Source organism: Aspergillus wentii, assembly GCF_001890725.1.
Source record: "Aspergillus wentii DTO 134E9 unplaced genomic scaffold ASPWEscaffold_6, whole genome shotgun sequence".
Lineage (NCBI taxonomy): Eukaryota > Fungi > Ascomycota > Eurotiomycetes > Eurotiales > Aspergillaceae > Aspergillus > Aspergillus wentii.
This window is the reverse complement of record NW_024467837.1, coordinates 285,769-308,470: the sequence shown is the minus strand read 5'-3', so window position 1 is coordinate 308,470 and position 22,702 is coordinate 285,769. Positions and strand designations below refer to the sequence as shown.

The following is a 22,702-nucleotide window of genomic DNA, read 5'->3' as shown; positions in this document are numbered from 1 at the left end:
AGATGTCTCCTTCAGTTGACATGGAACAACAGAAGCATCAATATTTCGAAATCGACAAATGAAGGCTTACTTTTGCTGCGAACATCAAATCGCCGTATTTCATTGATCCAATGTGGTGCGAAGATAATTGACAATGTTGACGAGCACAACCAACAGCAAATGGCCAATATAAAATAGAAAGAATAGTTAAGATACGTGATTTGAATTTCTGTCGTGAATCATGAACGAACGCCCCATAAATTGAGAGCATCGACGAGCTCCACTATGCTCACAGCTTAATGGTGGTATCATGGGGCATGGGGTACGATGTGTAGATCAGGGAAATAGACTCGAACGTCTGACATATCCTTACCCTTTCAGCATAGGCACAGGCCACAGGGGGATGTCATCTGCAAGATCTGCTCCACACTTTACCCATAATTTTCGGCCACATGTATGTGCATTGCATGGGGAAGATAAGATGGTAGGACGTAGGGCGTAGTCTGCTAGCAATGGGCATTTGGCAGTTTCCGCAGCTGGCCGCTTCTAGCCGGTCCACTTTCGATTGGGGTAGGTTTAACTCCTTTAGGATATGAAAATCAAAGATTGGAGACAATAATCGCCATTTAGGAAATCAATATTCATATATTGTTGCGTTGCCGTTGACGCAAAGGCTGGGAGCCTGTTTTAGTGAAGCGTATCATGCGATTTCCAAATCCGAGTTCAAGGGCGTTCAATGAACCGTTCCATTATGACTTGTAGATCACTGTTTAAACTTAGCGGATAGAGCGAAGAGCCAGCAACACGAGACAAGGGGATTTATCTTTCATTCAAGTGCGTGTAGCGTCATCGTACAAGGACCATCGGGCCGAAATATCGAAGCATATCATGCGCAAGGCACTGACGAGGACACTAGTTGGTGAAATAACCAATAAGCAGCCAGGAGCATCCAGGGACTGAGGTGTAGTGTATATGAAAACAGGAGAATATTGGTTTAGGAATATCTTTCAAATTGTATCCTCTAGAACCGACATGGTGTCTGGTGCGAGAAGCCATATATGTAGTGCCACACCGAAATGTTTTCTCGCCGGAAAATGTTGTTGGTTGACTTGATCATTTCCGACTTAAACGTTGGCTTATCAAACAGGTTTGCTGGTCTGCGATGTTGCAATGTTGCATGATCATGGTGTGCCCTATCCAACGCCGGGAGACACAAAAAAGTGCCCACAGTAGCCAGGAATGGCAATATTCGCACGCGGGCCTTTGCAGGCGGATTTAGTGGTTGTAATAGACTTCAAAATCCTGTTTTTTTCCGGGAGAGCGAGCGCTGCCGACCATGATACTACATAGTACTGGTTTATCAGTTCGGGAAATTTTGGAAAAGCTGCAGCCATCTCATGTGCATCTCACGCGACAGTGGGGACTTTTAACTTGTCAGTAATGCGATAGATAACGGGATTGGTGTGATGTATGGATTTCTGTTATGAAGACTTCGGTACCTGGTTAGTAAACTGCCATTAGTTTATCATTATCATGGTGAGCATGGTCTTCGATAGTTAGAAACCAGGGCGCTTCAATTTGGAACGAATAAAGGACACGACCAAAGAGATAGCATCAAGGATGCATAGCTTCCCAGTCCTTTTTCGAGAGCACCTCCCAGAGACAATGTTATCCATAAGCTCGGACTCGGCAGCCCAGCAGGAAATGGAGAGGCTTGGGGTTCGCTTCCAGCCCGGAGCGCGTCTCTTTTGTGTTCAACACTGGGTGAGAGCAGGGAAGGCCAATGCGAGACAGTGAAAGGAAGATAAGAGCATGCAATGATAATTGAAGCTGTATGGTCGGAGCTCAAAACCGGACTGTTGGCTCTCTTTTCGCCTGTCGCGTCTCATTCGGACCTCACCCCCCGATTTTCCTGTGGGACCGGGAGACTTCTATCCCGCGGCAGAGAAGAGTTGGGCTTCCCTTGATGCTGAAGGTCTATCAAACTCATATCCAGAATGCCACTGGTTTTAACCAGGGATTGAGACAGTCGGAAATGAAGAATCGAAGAGGGAAGACCTTGCAACACGTAGGATGATGGACTTGGGGAAAGAGACTGGGGAAATCACGGGGTTACGGCATGCCGCAGAGACTAGAAACGCAGCGAAAATATTCTGCCGCGGCAAAGACCTGCCCCGACAGTCACACCACAACCAGTAGACCAGCTTCATGTGATGGCCATGGCAATCTCAATGCGGGCTTGCATCGCCATTGGTCAGTTTATGTATGTATGTCTTCCCCCTGGATCATGTTTCACTGGTCCATTCCCTCTGCGACTCGAAAGTAGTTCCGAGTCAGATGTGTCCCGCTGAGGATCATGCTAACAGAACCAACTAGACTATGTACAGCCAAACTAGAACATGAAATTCTATTCAGTTTTCCCATCAAGTGCTCTCTTTGCAACACATGGTTTTGAGGAATAGCTACGGTACTCACTAGAGCCCCAAAGAAAATGCTGGGGAATGAGTACTGCAAGCGGAGAAGTTCCAGTCGCACCGGCCCGAGACGATATCGGTTCGGTGATACTAAAAGCCCAAACCCGGGGATTTGTGCATCCCCCAGGAATGTGCCAGCGCTGCATCTTGCAGCCTTGAGTCAGGTGCAGACCGGGTTGCATTCTTGCACTTATCCCTTTGCCCGGGCCGAGAAACATTGGTAAGATTGAAAGAGAAAACAGTCAACATCATACGGAATGATCCGAGTAGTACAGTGTATCTTGAGGGTTGCAACGATAATGCTAGGCTTATTCATAGGAATATGGATGACCGTGTATTCTGCCCACTTCTACCCCACGGAAGGATCGGAGTCCCCGGCTTTCAGCGCAGGCCCTTTGCATTATTGATGCTGTGTAACCTAGAGGCTTCTTTGCGTTGTCCGGATCCCGTCCAGCATGATCCTAGTCGACTTACGAAGCATCGATTGCATTCTCCTGGCCCGTGATGTCATTGGGATGAATTTGGAATCAACAGGTCATCCAACACCATTTTGGTGTGCCTGATTGAACCAGCAAGGTTTCTAACTTGTTTCCAGGGTTGGGTGATATCCCGTTACTACTTATCCCCCCAGTCATGCCTAGAAATTATCATCGGAAACGACAGCCATAGGGCATATAAACAGGATTCGGCCTGGGAATTTGGCTTCGCATTGCGTCACTACTGGGGGCGGTCGACGACATCATCCAACCACAGTATCCATTTCTGCCGTCTCTAGGCGTCCGGATTTCCGTTTTTGGGATAGCCGACAAGCGCCCGGCTGGGATTGCTACTGGCGCGCGGTCCAATCAACAGTCAACGTTGAATGCTGCCACTGCCAGTGCCTCAAGTTGGAAGACAGGATATGTATATGGCAGGTGGCGGATGGTAGGTCGAGTCGGGGTTTACCGATGTGTCCATTTCGGTTGTCTCGCCGTGCTGACAGACAGGCACATGGTGATAGATCGAGATGGAAAAGCAACTGATACGTTGATATGCTACGCCCGACAGGTTAGAGATCCCGATAATCCGATGATTACCGGAGGGTAAGGGAGGGTGGATAATTGCCCGTTTCCAGCAGGGGCCAATGATGATGAGAGGAGTTCAAGGTGAAACCCATTTTGATAACGGGAAATTGGCAATGACGTCGTATAACAGTGACCTGATCTCGCACCGTTGTCCTGATTCGAGACCTGAGGCATTCGACTTGTAGGCTCGAAGACGTTGATATAAGAATTAAACAATTCCTCTCCCCCTGCCAGTCATTTCTGCCTGTAACTGACGTTTTTCTTACCACTTATGACCATCCCTTGACCCACCAAAAATTCGCTTTTCTCACAACGTGATTGATTGCTAGTTAAGGATTTACGAAACACGCTTGAATACCTTGAACGTCTTTAGCAGTGGGTGGAGACCCCAGTTGCCTGCCATGCCGTCGGAGGATCGGTCACCATCTCAGAAAATAAAGTCTGAGAAGAAGGAACCAGGCCAGCCAGATGAGAAATACAAAAAAAACAGCCCTACGCGTCAACCAGACAAAACACACGCCGAAGACGCTGGCGATTCAGACGATGACAGCGACGATCGGCTTCAGGTTCGCACAGACGGCAAGCGCGAGTTGACTGAGGATGACTGTTATGATAAGCTGGGATTTTCTTTCCCGTGGTACAAGAAGTGGGCTATCCTTACCGTCATATTCACCGTACAGTTGTCTATGAACTTCAACAGCAGTGTTTATTCCAATGTTGTCACGCCATTCTCGGAACATTTTCACATCAGCGAGCAGGCCGCTCGTGTAGGTCAAATGATCTTTTTGGTCTCTTATGCATTTGGCTGTGAGTTCTGGGCTCCATGGAGCGAGGAATTTGGCCGCTGGCCTATTATGCAGCTCAGTCTGTTCTTCGTCAACATCTGGCAAATACCCTGTGCTTTGGCCCCGAACTTTGGAACGATTGTTGTCTGCCGTTTCCTTGGAGGGTTGAGCTCGGCTGGTGGCTCTGTGACACTCGGCATGACAGCTGATATGTGGGAGCCCGATGACCAAGGCTTTGCTGTAGCCTATGTGGTTCTGTCTTCAGTGGCCGGTACCACTATTGGACCTATCTTTGGTGGAATGATTCAGCAGTGGCTCAAGTGGGAATGGAATTTCTGGATCCAGCTTATCTTTGGCGGTGTCACCCAGCTGGTGCATTTCTTCTTCGTGACGGAGACACGATCAACAATCCTGATTGACCGCGAGGCGAAGCGTCGTCGCAAGACTGGTGAGGATCCGAACATTTATGGCCCGAACGAACTCAAGAAACCCCGAATGGATGCCAAAGAGGTTTTGCATGTTTGGTGCCGACCATTCGAGATGTTCCTCCGGGAACCGATCGTGCTCTTCCTCTCTATGCTCTCCGGTTTTTCTGACGCTCTCATTTTCACCTGCATCGAATCCTTCACTCTCGTTTTCAAGCAGTGGGGTTTTGATGCCCTTCAAATCGGATTGTGCTTCGTTGCAATCATCATCGGATATGTTGTGGCGTATTTGATATTCCTGCCGGATATATATCGCCAACGCCAGGTCCGGCAACGACAAGGCAGTGCATCGCGACTTCCAGAGCGTCGCCTTCTCCTTCTGCTCTTCATTGCACCACTGGAAACCATTGGCCTCTTTGGCTTTGCATGGACGTCAATGGGACCCGATTACACGCACTGGATTGTGCCGCTAGTGTTTGCATTTCTGATCGCCATCGCCAATTATGGAATCTACATGGCTACTATTGATTATATGGTCGCATCGTATGGTCCTTATTCTGCGTCTGCAACAGGTGGCAATGGATTTGCCCGTGACTTGCTCGCTGGACTGTCTGCTATGTATGCAACGCCCATGTATACCAACATCGGTGGCAAATTCCATCTGCAATGGGCCAGCACAATCCTCGGATGTCTGGCTATTCTCGTCACGATACCCATCTACATCTTCTACTGGAAGGGACCGGAGATTCGAGCGAAGAGCAAATTTGCTCAGACTCTGGCTGCGGACCGACAAGCGCATGCTGGCCGTCGGGCTAGCCACCTAAGTGGTGAAGAAAAGCCCTACAACGTCTAAAGACTAGAGAGTTCATGAGATTCTCAATACAATGTCTGCGCTGTTTAATTACTGTAGCATGACGCCGTTTTTTGGAGGAAGAATCTACCATTGCCGATCGGCCGAAACTCTGACAACATTCTTGACAGATGTCATATCCATTCTTCATATTTTTTGCTTGATACCCGCACCATCTGATGTGCAATATGGCTCTTGTTTTGCTGTATATCGATGATTTCCTTTACAGAATAAATGATTGATTATGCAATATGATTAAAAACCGAGTAGATAAAGATGCGTTGGAGTAGTAGATGGCGTTTAATTAAGGCCATGAACCAGTCCCCCAAAATAAGCATTGGCGTCGGTCGCCGTTGAACTCTTGGCGAGGCTTTTCCCCTTATCACCTTCGCGCACCAAACCATCTCTCTTCGCAGCTCTCAAGTCCAAGCAGTTCTCATCTATCTCAACTGACATTTCCGCCGGCGCTCCATCACCTCCACCCCCTTGCACGATCTGCATTCCTCTAACCATGTAGTAGCGGCTTTGGACTGCGCTCATTCCGCCATCCATCCTGCTGCTACGAGAAACCGTGCGTAACCGCTGTCGCGGAATCGCCTTCCGAAATGCCGCGCTGCCTCCACATTGCCCTCGGTCAAGGGTACGGCAGCCAATCTTGACCGCCAGAATGCGGATGATGCGGATCGCGGATCTCTGGCTCCCCCCAAAGTTTACTACGCTGATGATGCCTGTGGCCGGTAATGTGGGGAGAATCCTGACGTGGAGTGTGAGGGGAGAGGACAAGGCTACTATGTTCGGCTCAGCGTGCATAGGTGGTTAGAATGACGCTGGATGGTCATTTGCCTCGCTATCAGTGGTCGATGGGGATCGGAAATATACCGTGCACCTAACTAGCTCTATGCTTGGTGACAAAAAATAAGATGGCAAGAGAGGGGACGAGCCCACTCTGTCCTACCTGGCTGGTATAAAAGGATCGTCCGTGGCCCTGCTGGGACTGCGAAAGAAAAGAAATCGACTCTTCCCATGACCGCAGCATAAGCTACCCTTGGTTACTCAGAATGACTTTACAGGCGATTGCCGTCGCAACTGTTGCGGTGGTATATTTCATCATCCGCTACTTGAATCGAACGGACGTTCCTAAGATCAAGGGCATCCCTGAAATCCCCGGTGTTCCTCTCTTTGGGAATTTGTTGCAACTTGGTGATAGCCACGCCACTGTGACAGGAAAATGGGCGAAGAAATTTGGACCTGTCTTTCAAGTGCGCATGGGAAATAAGGTTGGTTGTTGACCACCCCTCATAATTGCGGGAATGAAGACGCGGTGCTGATTTTCTGATTTTTGAAATTGCTAGCGCATCGTCTTCGCCAATAGCTTTGATTCGGTGCGCCAACTGTGGATTAAAGATCAGTCAGCCCTTGTGTCCCGCCCGACATTCCACACATTCCACAGTGTCGTCTCCAGCTCGCAAGGATTTACGATTGGTACTTCACCGTGGGACGAGTCTTGCAAGCGCCGACGCAAGGCTGCCGCCACTGCGTTGAACAGACCCGCGGTTCAATCGTACATGCCCATCATCGACCTCGAGGCAACAAGTAGCATCAAAGAGCTTTTTAGAGACAGCCAGAACGGAACAAAGGATATCAACCCCACGGCATACTTTCAGCGTTTTGCGCTCAACACCAGTTTGACTCTCAACTATGGGTTCCGCATCGAGGGAAATGTCGACGACCAGCTCCTGCATGAGATTGTCGATGTCGAGCGTGGCGTGTCCAACTTCCGAAGCACGAGCAACAACTGGCAGGATTATATTCCTCTGCTGCGCATATTCCCCAAGATGAACCGCGAGGCCGATGAATACCGTGTTCGACGCGACAAGTACTTGACTTATCTGCTGAGCATTTTGAAGGATCGAATGGCCAAGGGTACGGACAAGCCTTGCATCACCGGTAATATTCTGAAGGATCCTGAAGCCAAGCTCAACGAGGGTAAGTGATTGTTCTTGCTATTTTAACGGACGACGAAGCTGATGGTTATCGCAATAGCTGAGGTGAAGTCGATTTGTTTGACCATGGTCTCTGCGGGTCTCGACACGGTTCCAGGCAATCTCATCATGGGCATCGCATATCTGGCATCAGAGGACGGTCAGCGGATTCAGCAAAAGGCATACGACGAAATCATGAAGGTCTACCCCGACGGTGATGCCTGGGAGAAGTGTCTGGTTGAAGAGAAGGTTCCCTATGTGACAGCCTTGGTCAAGGAAGTCCTGAGATACTGGACTGTGATCCCCATTTGTCTGCCCCGGCAGAGTACCAAGGATATTACCTACAACGGAGCCACGATCCCGGCCGGAACGACCTTCTTCATGGTAAGCCCCCCTATTTGTAAATCAGGAACAAGTCTAATATCGGATGTAGAACGCGTGGGCTGCCGATTACGACGAGGACCACTTTAAATTGGCCAACCAATTTATCCCTGAACGATATCTCGAACTGGGCGAAGGTTCCGGAACCCCCCACTATGGATACGGTGCTGGCTCTCGCATGTGCGCAGGATCCCACCTGGCCAACCGGGAGCTCTACACAGCTTTCATCCGACTCATCACAGCTTTCACCATGCACCCGGCCCAGGAAGAAGTCGACCGACCAATTCTGGATGCCATCGAATGCAATGCCATCCCCACCGCATTGACTACGGAGCCCAAGCCCTTCAAAGTGGGCTTCAAGCCTCGTGACGCTGAGAAGCTGCAGCAATGGATTGCCGAGAGTGATGAGCGAACGAAGGATCTATAAGTTCAGTTTGGCTTTTGAGTTTCATGAGGGATCCAAGGGATGGCAAAAAATCAAATTCTACTTTTACGGTGTGATGTATATATAACTTTCGGTTGCACAGCCTGTGCTATGATTGCACTCTGATATTTTCTTATTATGCGAGTGAGATTTAGATTTTAATCAAAGTTTACCATTCCAAGTTTCCAACAAAAAGTATGCATTATTATCAAATCATGTTGAACAATCCCAATGCAGTGAATTCATAACTCGGATGCGGATAGAGCCCAGCCCGGCCGGTTCTGCCCTGTAGGCCGACCATGGATGGCAGTCGGCCAGACCGCCTATGCACACCCCCTGCAGCGTTATTTCCACCAGACTCACTCTGCAACTCCCCAGCCACGACCCTACATTTTATGAAACAAACCTGTAACAACCCTCTAATTTAGCCGTGGCAATAGCTACACTTCCCTCGGCTCCTTCAGCTCTGGATACCCGTCCAAAGCCCCGAATTCCGTTTGGGTTGGATTTAGGGGAACAGCGAACGGTCAACGGAGCAACTTGAACAGCGAGTGGACCTTGATCAGTGATTAGTGAATGAAGTGGACCGTTTTGACAGCCCAAGAGTCTATCTTTACCAATTTATTGCATCGTGGCTTGCATATTTGCTGGTCTGATTCAGACCATCCACGCTGATACAGGCTAGATCTGTCGCAAATCGTCAAACCTTGCAGCGGATCTCCATGATATGTACTATTCCCCCCCCCTTCTCTACGGAGGACATACGGAGAGAGTGGTAGCCTGCTGATAGATAACACGTCAATACCGTCGTCTAATTTGCTCTTTTCCAATGATTCTGTAACTATTGAACCTTTCCCTGGCGTTGGCCCATATTAGCGGGTTGGCGTGTTTGTAGCAGCCCTATGTCTTACTGTACCTGATGCCCAAGAGAATTTTAATTCTGATTCAGTCTGAGATCAAAACAAATCTTGACATCATCATCCTAACACGCAGTCCATGCATTAATGCCAGTATCAAATCGGACTGGATGATTTCCGCCTCCGGGACAAACAGTGCAAGCCCCGATCCTCCGAAGATCCAATCCATCGCCGGCGATCCCGATGGATCACGAAGGATGGCATAACTAGGTACGTAGAGCGAACTGAACCACGGCCAGGGTATCTGACAAGCTAAGCCCACCGGAACGGATGTCAGGTCGCTGCGAATGCCAATAATGATTGCCACTTGGCTCCACCGCAGAAAAAATAATCGAAAAAAGTTATCCGGCAGAAGGGTTTGGAGGCTTCCGAGCTGGCTTCCGCTGACAAAGCGCCGATCATCCCTATAGAACGATCTGGGGACAAAAAACTAAACAGTCGGATGTGATGTGGTATATATGCCCGGTCTGCTGCTGCAGGCCTGGCTGTGGATGTGATTTCTCTTTTTCATCAATAATTATCCCCTCCCTCATTCTTTCGTTCAATCAGCATCCCTCCCTATCCCTTTCTTTATGTTGTTCAACCACTCTCGTTGATTAATATACTCTTCCCTCCATTTTGGTACTGATTCGCCAAACCGTCCCCTTCTTACAGCATCTTGCTGCCCACCATGGCGTCGTGGGAAAAGAACCCCGATGAGCCCGTCGACTACTTTTCCAAATACGAACAGGAAAAAGAAAATGGAAAAGACGACGACCAAAACGCCGCCAATCCTTTCGAGACCGTCCACAGAGTTACCTCCGCCGGCAAACGTGCATCGATCTCGGAAGAAGACCAACACGCCCTGACCCGTATTGCAAGCCAGATCTCCCGGAAACGCTCGAGTGCCTATTCCAATCACCAAGATGAACCCGTCACTCGAACCCACACCTTGGTCGACATTCCAGAAGATGACCCCGCCCTCGACCCCGCCAGCAAGGACTTTGATCACTACAAGTGGGTTCGAAAGGTCATTGATAGCTTGAGTCAGGATGGAATCAAGTCCAAGACTTCTGGTATTCTTTTCAGGAACCTCCGTGTGACGGGAACCGGCGCTGCCTTGCAGCTGCAGTCGACCATGACCGATTTACTTATGGCGCCTTTTCGGCTACGTGAGGCGATGCCGTTCGGTTCGAAGCCCCCCAAGACAATCCTGAACAAGTTCGACGGTGTGATCAAGAGTGGAGAGCTGCTTCTCGTTCTGGGACGTCCTGGAGCGGGTTGCAGTACCTTCCTCAAGACTCTTTGCGGAGAATTGCATGGCTTGAGCTTGGACAACGAATCGGTCGTTCACTACAATGGTATCCCTCAAGAGAAAATGAGCAAGGAATTCAAGGGCGAGGTCGTGTACAACCAAGAAGTCGATAAACATTTTCCCCACTTGACTGTTGGACAAACCTTGGAATTCGCCGCCGCGGTGCGTACCCCCGCCCAACGACTCAAGGGCATGTCCCGCGCCGAATACGCAAAGACCATCACTCAAGTCATTATGGCTATTTTCGGCCTGAGCCATACCTACAACACCAAAGTCGGCAACGATATCGTTCGTGGTGTGTCTGGAGGTGAACGCAAGCGTGTCAGTTTGGCGGAGATGGCCCTTTCTGGCGCGACAGTATCGGCCTGGGACAATTCTACTCGAGGTCTGGATTCTGCAACAGCATTGAAGTTTGTCGAGTCGCTTCGTTTGATTGCAGACCTCGGTGGAGCTTCTCATGCAGTTGCCATCTACCAGGCTAGTCAGGGTATCTACGATCTCTTCGACAAGGTTGTGCTCTTGTACGAAGGACGACAGATCTACTATGGCTCCGCCAAAAACGCCAAAGCCTACTTCGAGCGTCAGGGATGGATTTGCCCGCAACGCCAGACCACTGGCGACTTCCTCACCAGCCTTACGAACCCCTCTGAACGCCAATCCCGCCCAGAGATGGCAACCATGGTTCCCCGGACACCAGCTGAGTTTGAAGCGCGATGGCAGCAGTCTTCCGAATACCAATATCTCCTGAAGGAAATGGCCGGCTATGAAGAGACATACCCGCTTGGAGGAGATATGCTCCAACAGTTCCAAGAAGACAAACGGAACAGGCAAGCTGACCATACTCGCGATGCCTCCCCGTACCTCATCAGCGTTCCGATGCAGATCAAGCTAAACACCAAACGTGCCTACCAACGTGTCTGGAATGAGAGAACCTCTACTGTTACAACCTTCGTCGCAAACACCATCATGGCATTGATCATCGGGTCTGTCTTTTATGGCACGCCAGATGCAACCGCCGGATTCCAATCTAAGGGTGCTGCCCTGTTCTTCGCCGTCCTCCTTAATGCCCTCACTGCTATGACTGAGATCAACAGCTTGTATTCCCAACGTCCCATTGTTGAGAAACACGCATCTTACGCCTTTTACCATCCATCGACAGAAGCTATTGCAGGTGTGGTCAGTGATATACCGGTTAAATTCCTCATGGCTATTGCGTTCAACGTCATCCTTTACTTCATGGTTGGTCTTCGTCGTGAACCGTCTCAATTTTTCATCTTCTTCCTCATCATGTTCATCATCATGTTTGTGATGAGTGCTGTGTTTCGAACGATGGCCGCAATCACCAAGACTATATCGCAAGCGATGACTTTAGCTGGTATTCTCATCCTGGCTCTTGTCGTGTATACTGGATTCGTCGTGCCTCTGCCATATATGCACCCATGGTTCAAATGGATTCACTATCTTAGTAAGTGTTGTGAATTTCTTATCTCAAAGACTGAGACTGACCTTTGACTAGATCCTATATTTTACGCTTTCGAACTTCTTATAGCGAACGAGTTCCACGGTCGTGATTTCACATGCTCGCAGTTTATCCCCGCATATCCTTCTTTATTCGGAGATTCATTTATCTGTTCTCAAACTGGAGCCGTTGCGGGACAGCGCACTGTTAGTGGCGATAATTATATTTTGGCCAGCTACAATTACACCTACTCGCACGTGTGGAGGAACTTTGGTATCTTGATTGCCTTCCTCGTCGGATTCATGACCATTTACTTTATCGCAACGGAGCTGAATTCATCGACCACGAGTACAGCTGAGGTTCTAGTGTTCCGTCGAGGCCACGAGCCCGCCGAATTGAAAGGCGGCCATGGGAAATTGGAAGATGAAGAAAAGGGACAGCCACCCGCTTCTGCCTCTACTGTGGTCGACAGCTCCGCAGGAGAGGATGATTTGCGAATGGCGCCACAAACGGATATCTTCACTTGGCGCGATGTGGTTTACGACATTGAAATCAAGGGCGAACCTCGTCGGTTGTTGGACCATGTCTCTGGATGGGTCAAGCCGGGAACTCTGACAGCTCTTATGGGTGTCAGTGGAGCAGGTAAAACAACACTTCTTGATGTCCTGGCCCACCGAACTCAGATGGGTGTTATCACTGGAGACATGTTTGTCAATGGCACACCACTGGATCCCAGTTTCCAAAGAAAGACCGGCTACGTCCAACAGCAAGACCTTCACTTGGAGACAGCTACCGTTCGAGAGAGTCTCCGATTCAGTGCCCTGTTACGTCAACCAGAATCTGTGTCGAAGCAAGAAAAGTTCGAGTATGTTGAAGAGGTTATCAAAATGCTCAGCATGGAAGACTTTGCGGAAGCCGTTGTTGGTGTGCCTGGTCAAGGTCTCAATGTCGAGCAGAGAAAGCTCCTCACTATCGGTGTTGAATTAGCAGCCAAGCCTCAACTGCTTCTGTTCTTGGATGAGCCTACTAGGTAAGAGTTTTCTATTCATGTTTCATTTGTCGCTTTACTGACTCCTTCAAGTGGTTTGGATTCCCAAAGTTCCTGGGCTATCTGTTCGTTCCTACGAAAACTCGCCGATGCTGGACAGGCCGTCTTGTGTACAATTCACCAGCCTAGCGCAATCCTCTTCCAAGAGTTTGATCAGCTCCTTTTCCTGGCCCGGGGTGGTAAGACTGTCTACTTCGGACCGATTGGTGAAAACTCGAGCACACTCCTGGAATACTTCGAGGCCCACGGTGCCAGACCCTGTGGAGATGACGAGAATCCAGCCGAATACATGTTGGAGATTGTCAACGCTGGGACAAACCCTCAGGGCGAATCTTGGTTTGATGTATGGAAGGGGAGCCCTGAAGCCGGTGGAGTCCAGACCGAGATTGATCGAATCCATGAATCTCGCAAAGGCCATGTTGACAATTCCCCTAAGGACCCGCGTGAAACTGAGGAGTTTGCAATGCCATTGATCAAGCAGCTTCCCATTGTCACTGGCCGTGTCTTCCAACAATACTGGCGCATGCCAGACTATGTGATGGCCAAGATGCTGTTGGGTATCTGCGCCGGTTTGTTCGTTGGTTTCTCGTTCTTCAACTCCGACAATTCCATGCAGGGCATGCAGAACGTGATTTTCTCCTTGTTCATGGTGTGTGCCATCTTCTCGTCGCTAGTGCAACAGATCATGCCTCTCTTCCTCACCCAACGAGGCCTCTACGAAATCCGTGAACGGCCGAGCAAGGCATACTCGTGGAAAGCTTTTATGATGGCAAACATCGTCGTAGAAGTCCCCTATCAAATGATGATGGGTCTTCTCGTCTTCGCATGCTACTACTACGCAGTCAACGGCATTCAGGATTCTGAACGTCAGGGCCTTGCTCTCTTGTATTGTCTTGAGTTCTTTGTTTATGCTAGTACCTTTGCCCACTTGGTCATTGCCGCCTTACCCGATGCTGAGACTGGAGGTGCCGTCGTCAATCTCCTATTCTGCCTGGCCCTCACCTTTAACGGTGTCATGCAAGTCCCGAATGCTCTCCCTGGATTCTGGATCTTCATGTACCGCGTCTCCCCCTTCACCTACTGGGTGGCGGGATTGGCAGGCACCATGATGTCTGGACGGCCTGTCGAGTGCTCTAGCGCCGAGATGGCTGTCTTTAATCCCCCTTCTGGACAGACGTGTGGAGAGTATATGGGCAAATTCCTCGAACTGGCACCGGGATCTCTGAAAGATTTCAATGCCACCTCGGCGTGTGAGTACTGTTCGTTGACCTCTGCCGATCAATTCTTGGCCTCCTCGTGGATCTACTGGGGTGACCGGTGGCGAAACTTTGGAATTTTCTTGGTCTATATCGCCTTTGATATTGCCGTTGCGGTTTTGTTGTATTACTGTGTCCGGGTCAAGAAGTGGAAGAAGCAATGATTGGTGAAACTTGTTTATAGATTGGATAGAGCATTATATGAGTGTGAATAGTTAACTTGTCAATAATTGATTTTAATATTTTTCTGGCAAAGATCATCCTCGAGCTAACTTAGTAAAAAGTACCTACATCATAACTACTGCCCCTTATGCCCAAGCCATGAAGTAATAGTCGTAACTAATCGCTGCACCGGGATTTGCCAAACGCACCCGAGGAAAAGCGCGGAATCCCCGCACTCCGAGGCTGCTTGACACTGACATTTCCCCAACAAACCCACCCCAGGCAAGCTTCTACCGCCACATTCCTCATTTCCCCTCGAATCAATTATCAATCGAAATACCCTTAGCCGAATCTCACACATGGACGAACTCGAGATATCGCCGATTGCAGACGACTGGCGAAACCCCCCTGTCGATGAAGACGACCCGCAGAGCCGACCGCGGAAGAGAAGGCGGAAATACATAGCCAAAGCATGGTGGGTTGCATAAGAGCTGCGCACAGGATTGTTAGATATGTGCAAGGGGGAATATGTGCTTACTGCTTATGAATGATACTACAGCAATGAGTGCAAACGACGCAAGATCAAGTGTAATGGAGAAACGCCGTGTCAGCGATGTGGTCGTCAACGAGTTGGATGTGTTTACGCGGAGAATGCCCGGTCGGAGAGTGGCATGGGTGATCAGCAGTGAGTGATTGAGTGGATTAGATTATACAGCGTACTCGAGCGGATATTGACGATGGGGTGAATTGAATAGGAATTTCGAGCGATTATTCGAACAAATGGGCGCGATGCAGGAGCAGATCACCATGTTGACGGCTACCGTGCATGCTTTGACCAACAGCGGCGTGACGGGGCCAGCAGCGACACGATCCGAAGCGACAACGCAGTCTTTGACCACGCAGCGCCCCTTTCGCCGACTATCCTCCGCTCGAGAATTGACCTTCCAAGGCCCGACCACCTCGGCGTTTAGTTTCGATTTGGCCAAGACGAGTTTACAAAGACGCGGGATTGTTGAACGCAATGAAATTGGCGAGGAGGATGGGGATATGACGCAGGAACCGTCGCCGGTGCCTTCGCCTTCATCGCCGGACCAGGAGTTGGAACCTCGAACGGGTGATCCGTTGTGGACGATTCAGAAGACGGAAGCGGTTCGACTGTGTCGGGTTTATGAGGAGGAGATGGGGGTCATGTATCCCGTGTTGGATTTACAGGAGTTATTGCGCCAGGTGGATATTCTCTACGGGCCTATGGATACGGTTTCGTGGTCTCCATTGCAGGGGAATGTCGATGGATTGGAGAGTGGCGATGTCGATATTCTGCGATTGGTGTTTGCATGCGCGTTGACTGCGGAGGGCAGCGGAAGTAGTGAGCTGGCTATGAGATTGTTTGGGAGTGTGCGAGAGGTGGCTGATAATTGTGTCTGGGGACCGCCGGAGATTAAAAGCATCATCTTTCTGACATTGATCGTAAGTATATGACGTGAGCGTGGTGCGATGATTATGGTCTAACTGTGTTAGTCTATCTTTTACTTCCAGATGGACGAAGAAACATTGGCGTGGCGGACGATTGGGACCGTTGAGCGCATGTGTCTTGAAAAGGGGTTGCATCGTCGCGAAACACTGACCCAGCCGGCTATCATGGAGGCGGGGAGGGAAAGAGTGCTGCGACTATTCTGGTCTATATACATACTCAACATCAGGTGGTCGTTTGGGACGGGGATGCCGTTCTCCCTCGAAGACACCGACATTGATCCGTGGTTGCCCGAGCCGGAGGAGAAAACGCCGTATTTGCAAGTGATGATTCGCTACAGTCGGATTGCGGCCAAAGTGTGGAAGTTCATATCGGCATTCAACAACAGCAATGAGATTAAGAAGGATGAGATGAACTACCTGGATTGGCAAGTTTTGCGATGGGCGAATGGAATGCCGAGATCTCTGCAACTTGACGATCTAGGCGCGGAGCAGTCGAAAGATACTCGTAGCATTCGTCGGCTACGATCCTTGTTGTACCTGCGAGGAAATCAGTTGCGGATGTTGATTCACCGACCTGTTCTACATACAGCCTCTCATATCATGCGATACATCTCCGAGTCGGAAACCGTGGTCGAGATCGCCAAGGACACGATTCGGTTTATCGCACATTTGAATGATACGTCGGATATCTACAAGCTGCAGCAAGTCACATTTAACTGGTTTCTTGTCTCTGCTCTTGCAGTGCTCTTTTTGGCCGTCGCACAAGCCCCCGGGCAGTTCAGCCATCGCTGCAAGGAGGAATTTGTAATGGCACTTGAACTCGTCAAAGGCTTCTCTACAAAATCTTACATCTCTCGCCGGCTATGGAAATCAATCAAAAGCCTCAGGAAACTGGCACCTCAAGTAGGATTGCAGAAACATCATGAAGAGAGAAACCACAACCACGAAACGCGGGATAATAATACGGTGGATTCATTGGACCATGCCCCTGCATCCAGTATCCAGAGTCATACGCCGCAGGACGGGGCACAAATGACACAGGAACTGATGGAGTGGTTTGAAGCTGTGGGGAATATCGAAAACCAGATTATGGGCATGGGCACACAACCGATGGGGACGCAACCACCGACCCTGGATGATCCAGGACTGTGGCAGTATGGGTCTAGAATGCCGAATGGGGAGTATATGTTTGATTATGGTGGGGAGCTATCGAGCATGATGAAGGACTGTTTCTAGTTGCTTGGTAAACCTATATTGAATATGTTGAGAGGATGACGCAGGCTGTAACATGCTTGACACCCAAGAGCTATACAAGTGCAGTATAAGCAAATCATGACTAGTTGGCCTTGATAACCACAACGTCAACTTCTTCACTTGCGTCGGCCTTCGCCTTCACCTGGACCTCACGTCCTTCAACAACATCACGAGTCACAGTTCCTCCATGACGTTGATAAACAGCCCATCGCCCAAAGGAAAGATTCTTAACCTTAAAATCCACCCCAACACCTCTACCAGCCCACTCCCTCAGCGTAACAACCATAGCGTCGACCTCATCATCCCAAACCCCCCTCAAAGCATCAACACCCATCGAGTACTCAATCCCATCCACCCAAGGCCTCTCCCCAAGAACCTCCCTCGTCCACGGCGAATCCCACATCTTCTTCTGCCCATTCTCCACATTCAACCTCGCATACCCAATCGCCGCATTCCCAGAGAATGGATCCATATGAGTCCAGCGTCCTTGGTGATCCGTCGCCGCGTCGTTGCGAGGGTAATAAAGGCCCCCGTTTTCCCAAGTCGGGTGGAGGTGGTTATCCGCGTAGGCGAGGAGTCCGGATAGCTCTGTCGTTTTGCCTAGTTCGGAAAGCCATTTTGCGACGTAGCCGAATGTGGGCTCTTTGTAGGGGAAGTGGGTGGTGGGTTTGTTTTGGGTGTAGTATTCGCGTGCTTGGTGGAGGATTTGAGATTGGGATTTAGATTGATTGGGGGATTGTGTGGTGATTGCCCGGTATGCGCCTGCTATCATGGGGTGTTGGAGTTCGATTTCGCCGTCGATGTTTGTGATGAAGCCTACTGCGTGATTGGTGAAGCCGGACTTGACGAATTCGGAGTTCCAGGTATTCATGAAGGCGGCCGCCCTGGATGGGATGAGTATGGATGCAAGGCCCAAATGAAAGGGTTCTTACCATGCGGTGAATCCGATATTCTTTGGAATAGCTGCGTGGCCTTGTTTAACGCTCACCCAGTCTTTGTATAGATCGTTGCGGGAGATCATGTTGTGTTTCTCTAATGCAGCCGTATATTTCCCAAGAATGTCCTCTACCACATTAGTACCGTCTCGGACATCATTGTATCGCATCGCAATAATCTAATACGATCAGTACAAATCCCCAAAAACATGCTTGGGCCAAACATACCGGAAACTGATTACAAGCAACAAAGACCAAATTCGGCTCACAACACACTCCCACCCAGTTATTCCGTTCCATCTCCGCAATGATAGCTCCCTGCAAGCTTCGATTATCATAGGAAAACTCCTCAGATCCCATCCCCCAAAACAGCGGGTCCCAGCGAAAGACCAAACTACCGGGTTTCTCAAACTCATCATCGTCGAACAACATACCGTATAGACTCGTCATCAACAACAGATGGCCACTATACATGATATTCTCCCTGACGACCGGATCCGCCCAGGGTTTCCTCAACTCCTTCAGATCAGGATCAAGACGGATCCCAGACTGCGAGGTAAGATACCAGTATCCCCAAACCTCACGGCGGAGCATTTTGTGAATTAGCCGACGGATCAGCGGTTTGAAGAGTCCGCGCATCGCCGGCATGCGGTGGTAGTGGGTGACTCCAGCTGCATAGGCCATTGTGGCGAGTTGGTACCGGTATGCGTCGAGGAATTCCTGCGCGGGCTCTTGTGAGCCCATGTGTGGCCAGTCTCCATCGATGGCTGCGCTGAGGTTGTAGAAGTGGCGGAGGTGGCCGGCTTGTTCGTGGGATAGTTTGGGATATTTGGATAGATCTACTGGCAGGGTATTGCTGCCAGGAGTAGATGTAGATGTCATAATGTCTGATATAGCTGGGGTAACGATGAATCGTTTAGCTGTAGCAGTCATAAACCTGCCGATACGAGGCGGTAACTAAATATATGTGCCCGTGCTTGTCTCAGCTGACCTCGGAGTCCCCGAGTGTAACAAGTATTCATAACTGTCCAAGATCTACAAAAATCCCTTGTGCCAGACAATTTAAGCATCAAAATAGTTGCATAGAAATGTACCCAATGCTCCGCAGCCGCTTACGCAGCGGACTTTGATCATAGCCGTGAACCGATGTGGAGCCGAGTCGTCGGTGTTTATATACCCGGTCGATGCATCGTTCTGGATGAAGTTCGAAATTGCGATTTGGTCGAAGAATATCCCATAGCAGCTGGATGTCTCTGCAGCAAAGACACTAGCAGAGGTCATCAATAGGAGGTTCCAGCATTTTGCACCGTCGGGAAAGAGGATGCATTCAGAGGATCAACAGGATTAGGTTTGCTGGGAATGGGATAGAAGAAAATGATATTGAACATTGATTAAAAGGTGAAGCTATTCAAAAGCAGGAAAGAGAAATGTCGCTGTTTGTGCGACTAGGCCAGAAAGGGAAGCGAGGGCAAGGGCAGCAACAGTCCCAACGCCTCTGCCTTAACGTCATTAGATGCTTCCCTTCAACCTTTCGAGATCATCAATCGTCCAGTCAGTCACCAGCATGTTACCTGGTTCATGGGAAAAGACAAGCCCATCGAGCTTGTCTCCAGCAGACTCAACAGCCATCTGAGGCGTCACTCCGCAAGCCCAGAACACCGGAATCTCACCATCCTCAAAGACCTGCGGCTCGCCAAAGTCCGGACTTCCAATATTCTCAATGCCTAACTCCTTTGCTCCATCCCAGCCCCATGCTACTGGTTCACCATGTGTCGATAAGAATGGCCTGGTCACTTCCCGGACCCGCTCGATATCTTCTGGCTTATATGGTCTCATCGATACGATACATTTACCGCCGGTGAATACGCCTGCCGGGAGAAGGGGAATGTTGGATCGATACATGGCAACAATGGTTCCGGTTTTCTGATGACGAGGCTGCAAGCCAGCAGCGGCTAGAGCATCCTCAAATGAAAACGAACAGCCGATTAGAAACCCGACATAATCCGATGTCCAGACATCAGTGAGGTCTCGACGGTTCTTGACGAATTTCCCATTCTTGTAAACGCGATACGCGGGAAAGTCGGTGCGGATGTCAAAATCGGCGGATTTGATACATCCTTTTGGACGGACTGAATGGGGATCACCGTTTAGAGTGATTCCCAAGAGCGGACAGGAAACAGGGTTTCGGAGACAGAGATTGTGAAAGTCTTGTGCATGTTTGGACGGGAGGATGAGAAGATTGGCTTGGAGATAGCCCGGTGCGAGGCCAGCCGTGTTGGTGATATGGTTCTGTCTGCTGAGGAGACGGGCGTGATGGGCTGGCGAGGATGCGCTGCTTTCGACGGCAATGCTTCCCATGATGACGGCGATAGGGTTATGGCATTCGTCGTGGATATAGCCCGTTCATGGACTGGATCACCAGCATCTATAACCTGTACCCCATATCATCGGAGCCCACTTCCCGACAGTCTGGGGAGCGGCCGAGGAGATTATACCCCGCATTCTGCAATCAGCGATCGTCGGATGCTCGTCGAATGGGATATCAAGCGTCCTTGAATTGCCGAGATAAAGCAGGCCTAAAACTCCTATCGTCGCTCGTATCATTTCCTATCTCAGTCCATCTCCACCGCTTATCACGACCATCGGGCCGACACGTGTTGCTGGCGGTCCAGCATTCCGATAACATAGATACAGAACGATTGGGCTATCGGGCATTTCTATTACGGAAAGAATACTCGATAAACGTTCTTGACGTTGGAGAGTTCTGATAATTGATGGGGATGGATCCACTCGACTCCGCATTGTTATCTGGCGATGCTGTCCCTGTCAGGATGGGTCTTAAACTCGACGCCCGCTGTCATGTCCTGTCCGCATTCTAAGAAACCGACCAAATAATTATAATGGAAACAGGAATTGACCCAGCTCAATCGGAGCGAAAGAGTATCCACGAGGCCGATGATGTGGTCCTCGACCCCAAGAAGGAGCAGAAGCTTCTTCTCAAGTTGGACTTGGCTTTTATTCCAATTATCATGTTGACGTATCTCACTTGCTTTTTGGATCGGTCGAACATAGGTATGCATCTTGATGTGTTGTGGTGAAGATAAGACTAATGGGAACAGGAAATGTGAAAGTCGCAAATATGCCCGAGGACATCGGCGCATCTCCGAGCGAGTTCTCAACTGCTGTTTCCATCTTCTACGTGACATATGTTCTTCTGGAATCGCCATGGGCGGTTCTCATGAAGAAGCTGACACCTCGCAACATTCTCGCCGGCCTATGCGTGGTCTGGTCGATAGCGACCATTTTTACTGGATTTATCCATAACGTCGCTGCGTTGTACGCAACGCGTCTTATTCTCGGGGCTTGCGAAGCGGGTCTTTTCCCATGCCTGAATCTTTACTTGACAATGGTTTACCGGAGAGAAGAGCAGACGAAGCGCGTATCATACTTGCTGAGTTGCGGCGCGATCGCAGGTGCATTTGGAGGATTGTTAGCATACGGACTTCTCCACATGGATGGAGTTGGAGGCAAAGCTGGCTGGAGATGGGTCTATATCATCGAAGGACTGTTCAGCATTATCTGCGCCTTTCTCATCTGGTTCGGTCTTCCCAACGACCCCGAAAATGCGTACTTTCTCAGCGACGAAGAGAAATGGATGATGCGTGTGCGAAACGAACAGCGTCGCAAGTACATGGGTAGCGAGGAGTTTAGCTGGGAAGAGATTCGAATCGCCGCGACTGATCCGAAGTTGATCCTCAGCGCGATTACTCAATTCTGCCAGGATATCCTGTTGTACGGGTTCAGCACGTTCTTGCCCACTATCCTGCAGAGTATCGGATATAACTCGCTGATGAGCAATGTGCTTACCGTGCCGGTGTATTTCTGGGCAGCGTTCGTCTTTATCTGCGTGGCGTGGGCTGCAGATCGATACTCGAAATTTGCAGTGGTATGTTTCATCATTATCCAAAAACGGAAACCAAGATACTAACGAATGCAGTTCATCTTGTGCGCCAACGTATTCGGCATCATCGGGTACATCCTCCTCCTCGCCGTCTCCTCAAACCAAGTCAAATACTTCGCTACCTTCCTCTGCGGAGTCGCCTGCTACACCAGCGTCGGCATCAACGTCGGCTGGCTAAACGTCAACTTTGCGCCCCAACAACGCCGCGCCTTCGCCATCGGCATGCAACAAACGATCGGAAACATGGCAGGAATCGTAGCAGGACAAGTCTACCGCGAGTCACCATATGTTCTGGGTAATTCGTTCTCGATGGCCTCGTTAGTCGTGGCGCAGGTCGTGGTCGTGCTGCATGCGTGGTACGTTCGGCGGGAAAATGCCGAGAAGGAGATGATTGCGCGGGGCGAGAAAGAGGATACGCGACGCGTGCAGTCGGGCGATAGAGAGGTGGATTTCAAATATCATTATTAGTTATCTTATCTAGTTCCTATGAAGGTCGATGATTCATCCACGTTTGGATTGTTGAATATGACGACATGACTTGAACAGTATATATCCACCAATCTTCAACATAATTCTCAA

At 49.8% G+C, this 22,702-nt stretch overlaps 8 protein-coding genes across 8 annotated transcripts; 5 read left to right on the top strand and 3 right to left on the bottom strand.

Moving 5' to 3' along the window:
- Nucleotides 1–3,354: 3,354 nt before the first annotated feature.
- ASPWEDRAFT_52880 (uncharacterized protein) lies at nucleotides 3,355–5,580 on the top strand (the record flags this gene model as incomplete). Its single annotated transcript, XM_040837795.1, has 2 exons — nucleotides 3,355–3,377; nucleotides 4,008–5,580. The coding sequence occupies 2 exons, from the start codon at nucleotides 3,355–3,357 to the stop codon at nucleotides 5,578–5,580; spliced, it is 1,596 nt and encodes a 531-aa protein (XP_040686409.1).
- Nucleotides 5,581–5,728: 148 nt separating this feature from the next.
- On the bottom strand, nucleotides 5,729–6,511 carry ASPWEDRAFT_589946 (uncharacterized protein). Its single transcript, XM_040838429.1, has one exon. It carries the CDS (start codon nucleotides 6,385–6,387, stop codon nucleotides 5,878–5,880), a length of 510 nt encoding a protein of 169 aa, XP_040686408.1. The 5' UTR covers nucleotides 6,388–6,511; the 3' UTR covers nucleotides 5,729–5,877.
- A 124-nt stretch (nucleotides 6,512–6,635) lies between these two features.
- Nucleotides 6,636–8,367, top strand: ASPWEDRAFT_174177 (cytochrome P450; the record flags this gene model as incomplete). Its single annotated transcript, XM_040831188.1, has 4 exons — nucleotides 6,636–6,854; nucleotides 6,930–7,563; nucleotides 7,621–7,943; nucleotides 7,993–8,367. The coding sequence occupies 4 exons, from the start codon at nucleotides 6,636–6,638 to the stop codon at nucleotides 8,365–8,367; spliced, it is 1,551 nt and encodes a 516-aa protein (XP_040686407.1).
- A 1,167-nt stretch (nucleotides 8,368–9,534) lies between these two features.
- ASPWEDRAFT_42743 (putative ABC multidrug transporter) lies at nucleotides 9,535–14,554 on the top strand. The gene is made up of 3 exons (XM_040835855.1): nucleotides 9,535–12,040; nucleotides 12,092–13,064; nucleotides 13,116–14,554. Exons 1-3 carry the CDS (start codon nucleotides 9,952–9,954, stop codon nucleotides 14,500–14,502), a joined length of 4,449 nt encoding a protein of 1,482 aa, XP_040686406.1. The 5' UTR covers nucleotides 9,535–9,951; the 3' UTR covers nucleotides 14,503–14,554.
- Nucleotides 14,555–14,859: 305 nt separating this feature from the next.
- Nucleotides 14,860–17,209, top strand: ASPWEDRAFT_174175 (putative C6 transcription factor; the record flags this gene model as incomplete). Its single annotated transcript, XM_040831187.1, has 4 exons — nucleotides 14,860–14,975; nucleotides 15,060–15,185; nucleotides 15,256–15,967; nucleotides 16,019–17,209. The coding sequence occupies 4 exons, from the start codon at nucleotides 14,860–14,862 to the stop codon at nucleotides 17,207–17,209; spliced, it is 2,145 nt and encodes a 714-aa protein (XP_040686405.1).
- A 100-nt stretch (nucleotides 17,210–17,309) lies between these two features.
- Nucleotides 17,310–19,044, bottom strand: ASPWEDRAFT_29875 (uncharacterized protein; the record flags this gene model as incomplete). Its single annotated transcript, XM_040833335.1, has 3 exons — nucleotides 17,310–18,111; nucleotides 18,160–18,341; nucleotides 18,391–19,044. 3 exons carry the CDS (start codon nucleotides 19,042–19,044, stop codon nucleotides 17,310–17,312), a joined length of 1,638 nt encoding a protein of 545 aa, XP_040686404.1.
- A 627-nt stretch (nucleotides 19,045–19,671) lies between these two features.
- ASPWEDRAFT_29874 (DUF1445 domain protein) lies at nucleotides 19,672–20,520 on the bottom strand (the record flags this gene model as incomplete). Its single annotated transcript, XM_040833334.1, has 1 exon — nucleotides 19,672–20,520. The coding sequence occupies one exon, from the start codon at nucleotides 20,518–20,520 to the stop codon at nucleotides 19,672–19,674; it is 849 nt and encodes a 282-aa protein (XP_040686403.1).
- An 831-nt stretch (nucleotides 20,521–21,351) lies between these two features.
- ASPWEDRAFT_42737 (uncharacterized protein) lies at nucleotides 21,352–22,702 on the top strand. The gene is made up of 2 exons (XM_040835854.1): nucleotides 21,352–22,108; nucleotides 22,160–22,702. The coding sequence occupies exons 1-2, from the start codon at nucleotides 21,401–21,403 to the stop codon at nucleotides 22,589–22,591; spliced, it is 1,140 nt and encodes a 379-aa protein (XP_040686402.1). The 5' UTR covers nucleotides 21,352–21,400; the 3' UTR covers nucleotides 22,592–22,702.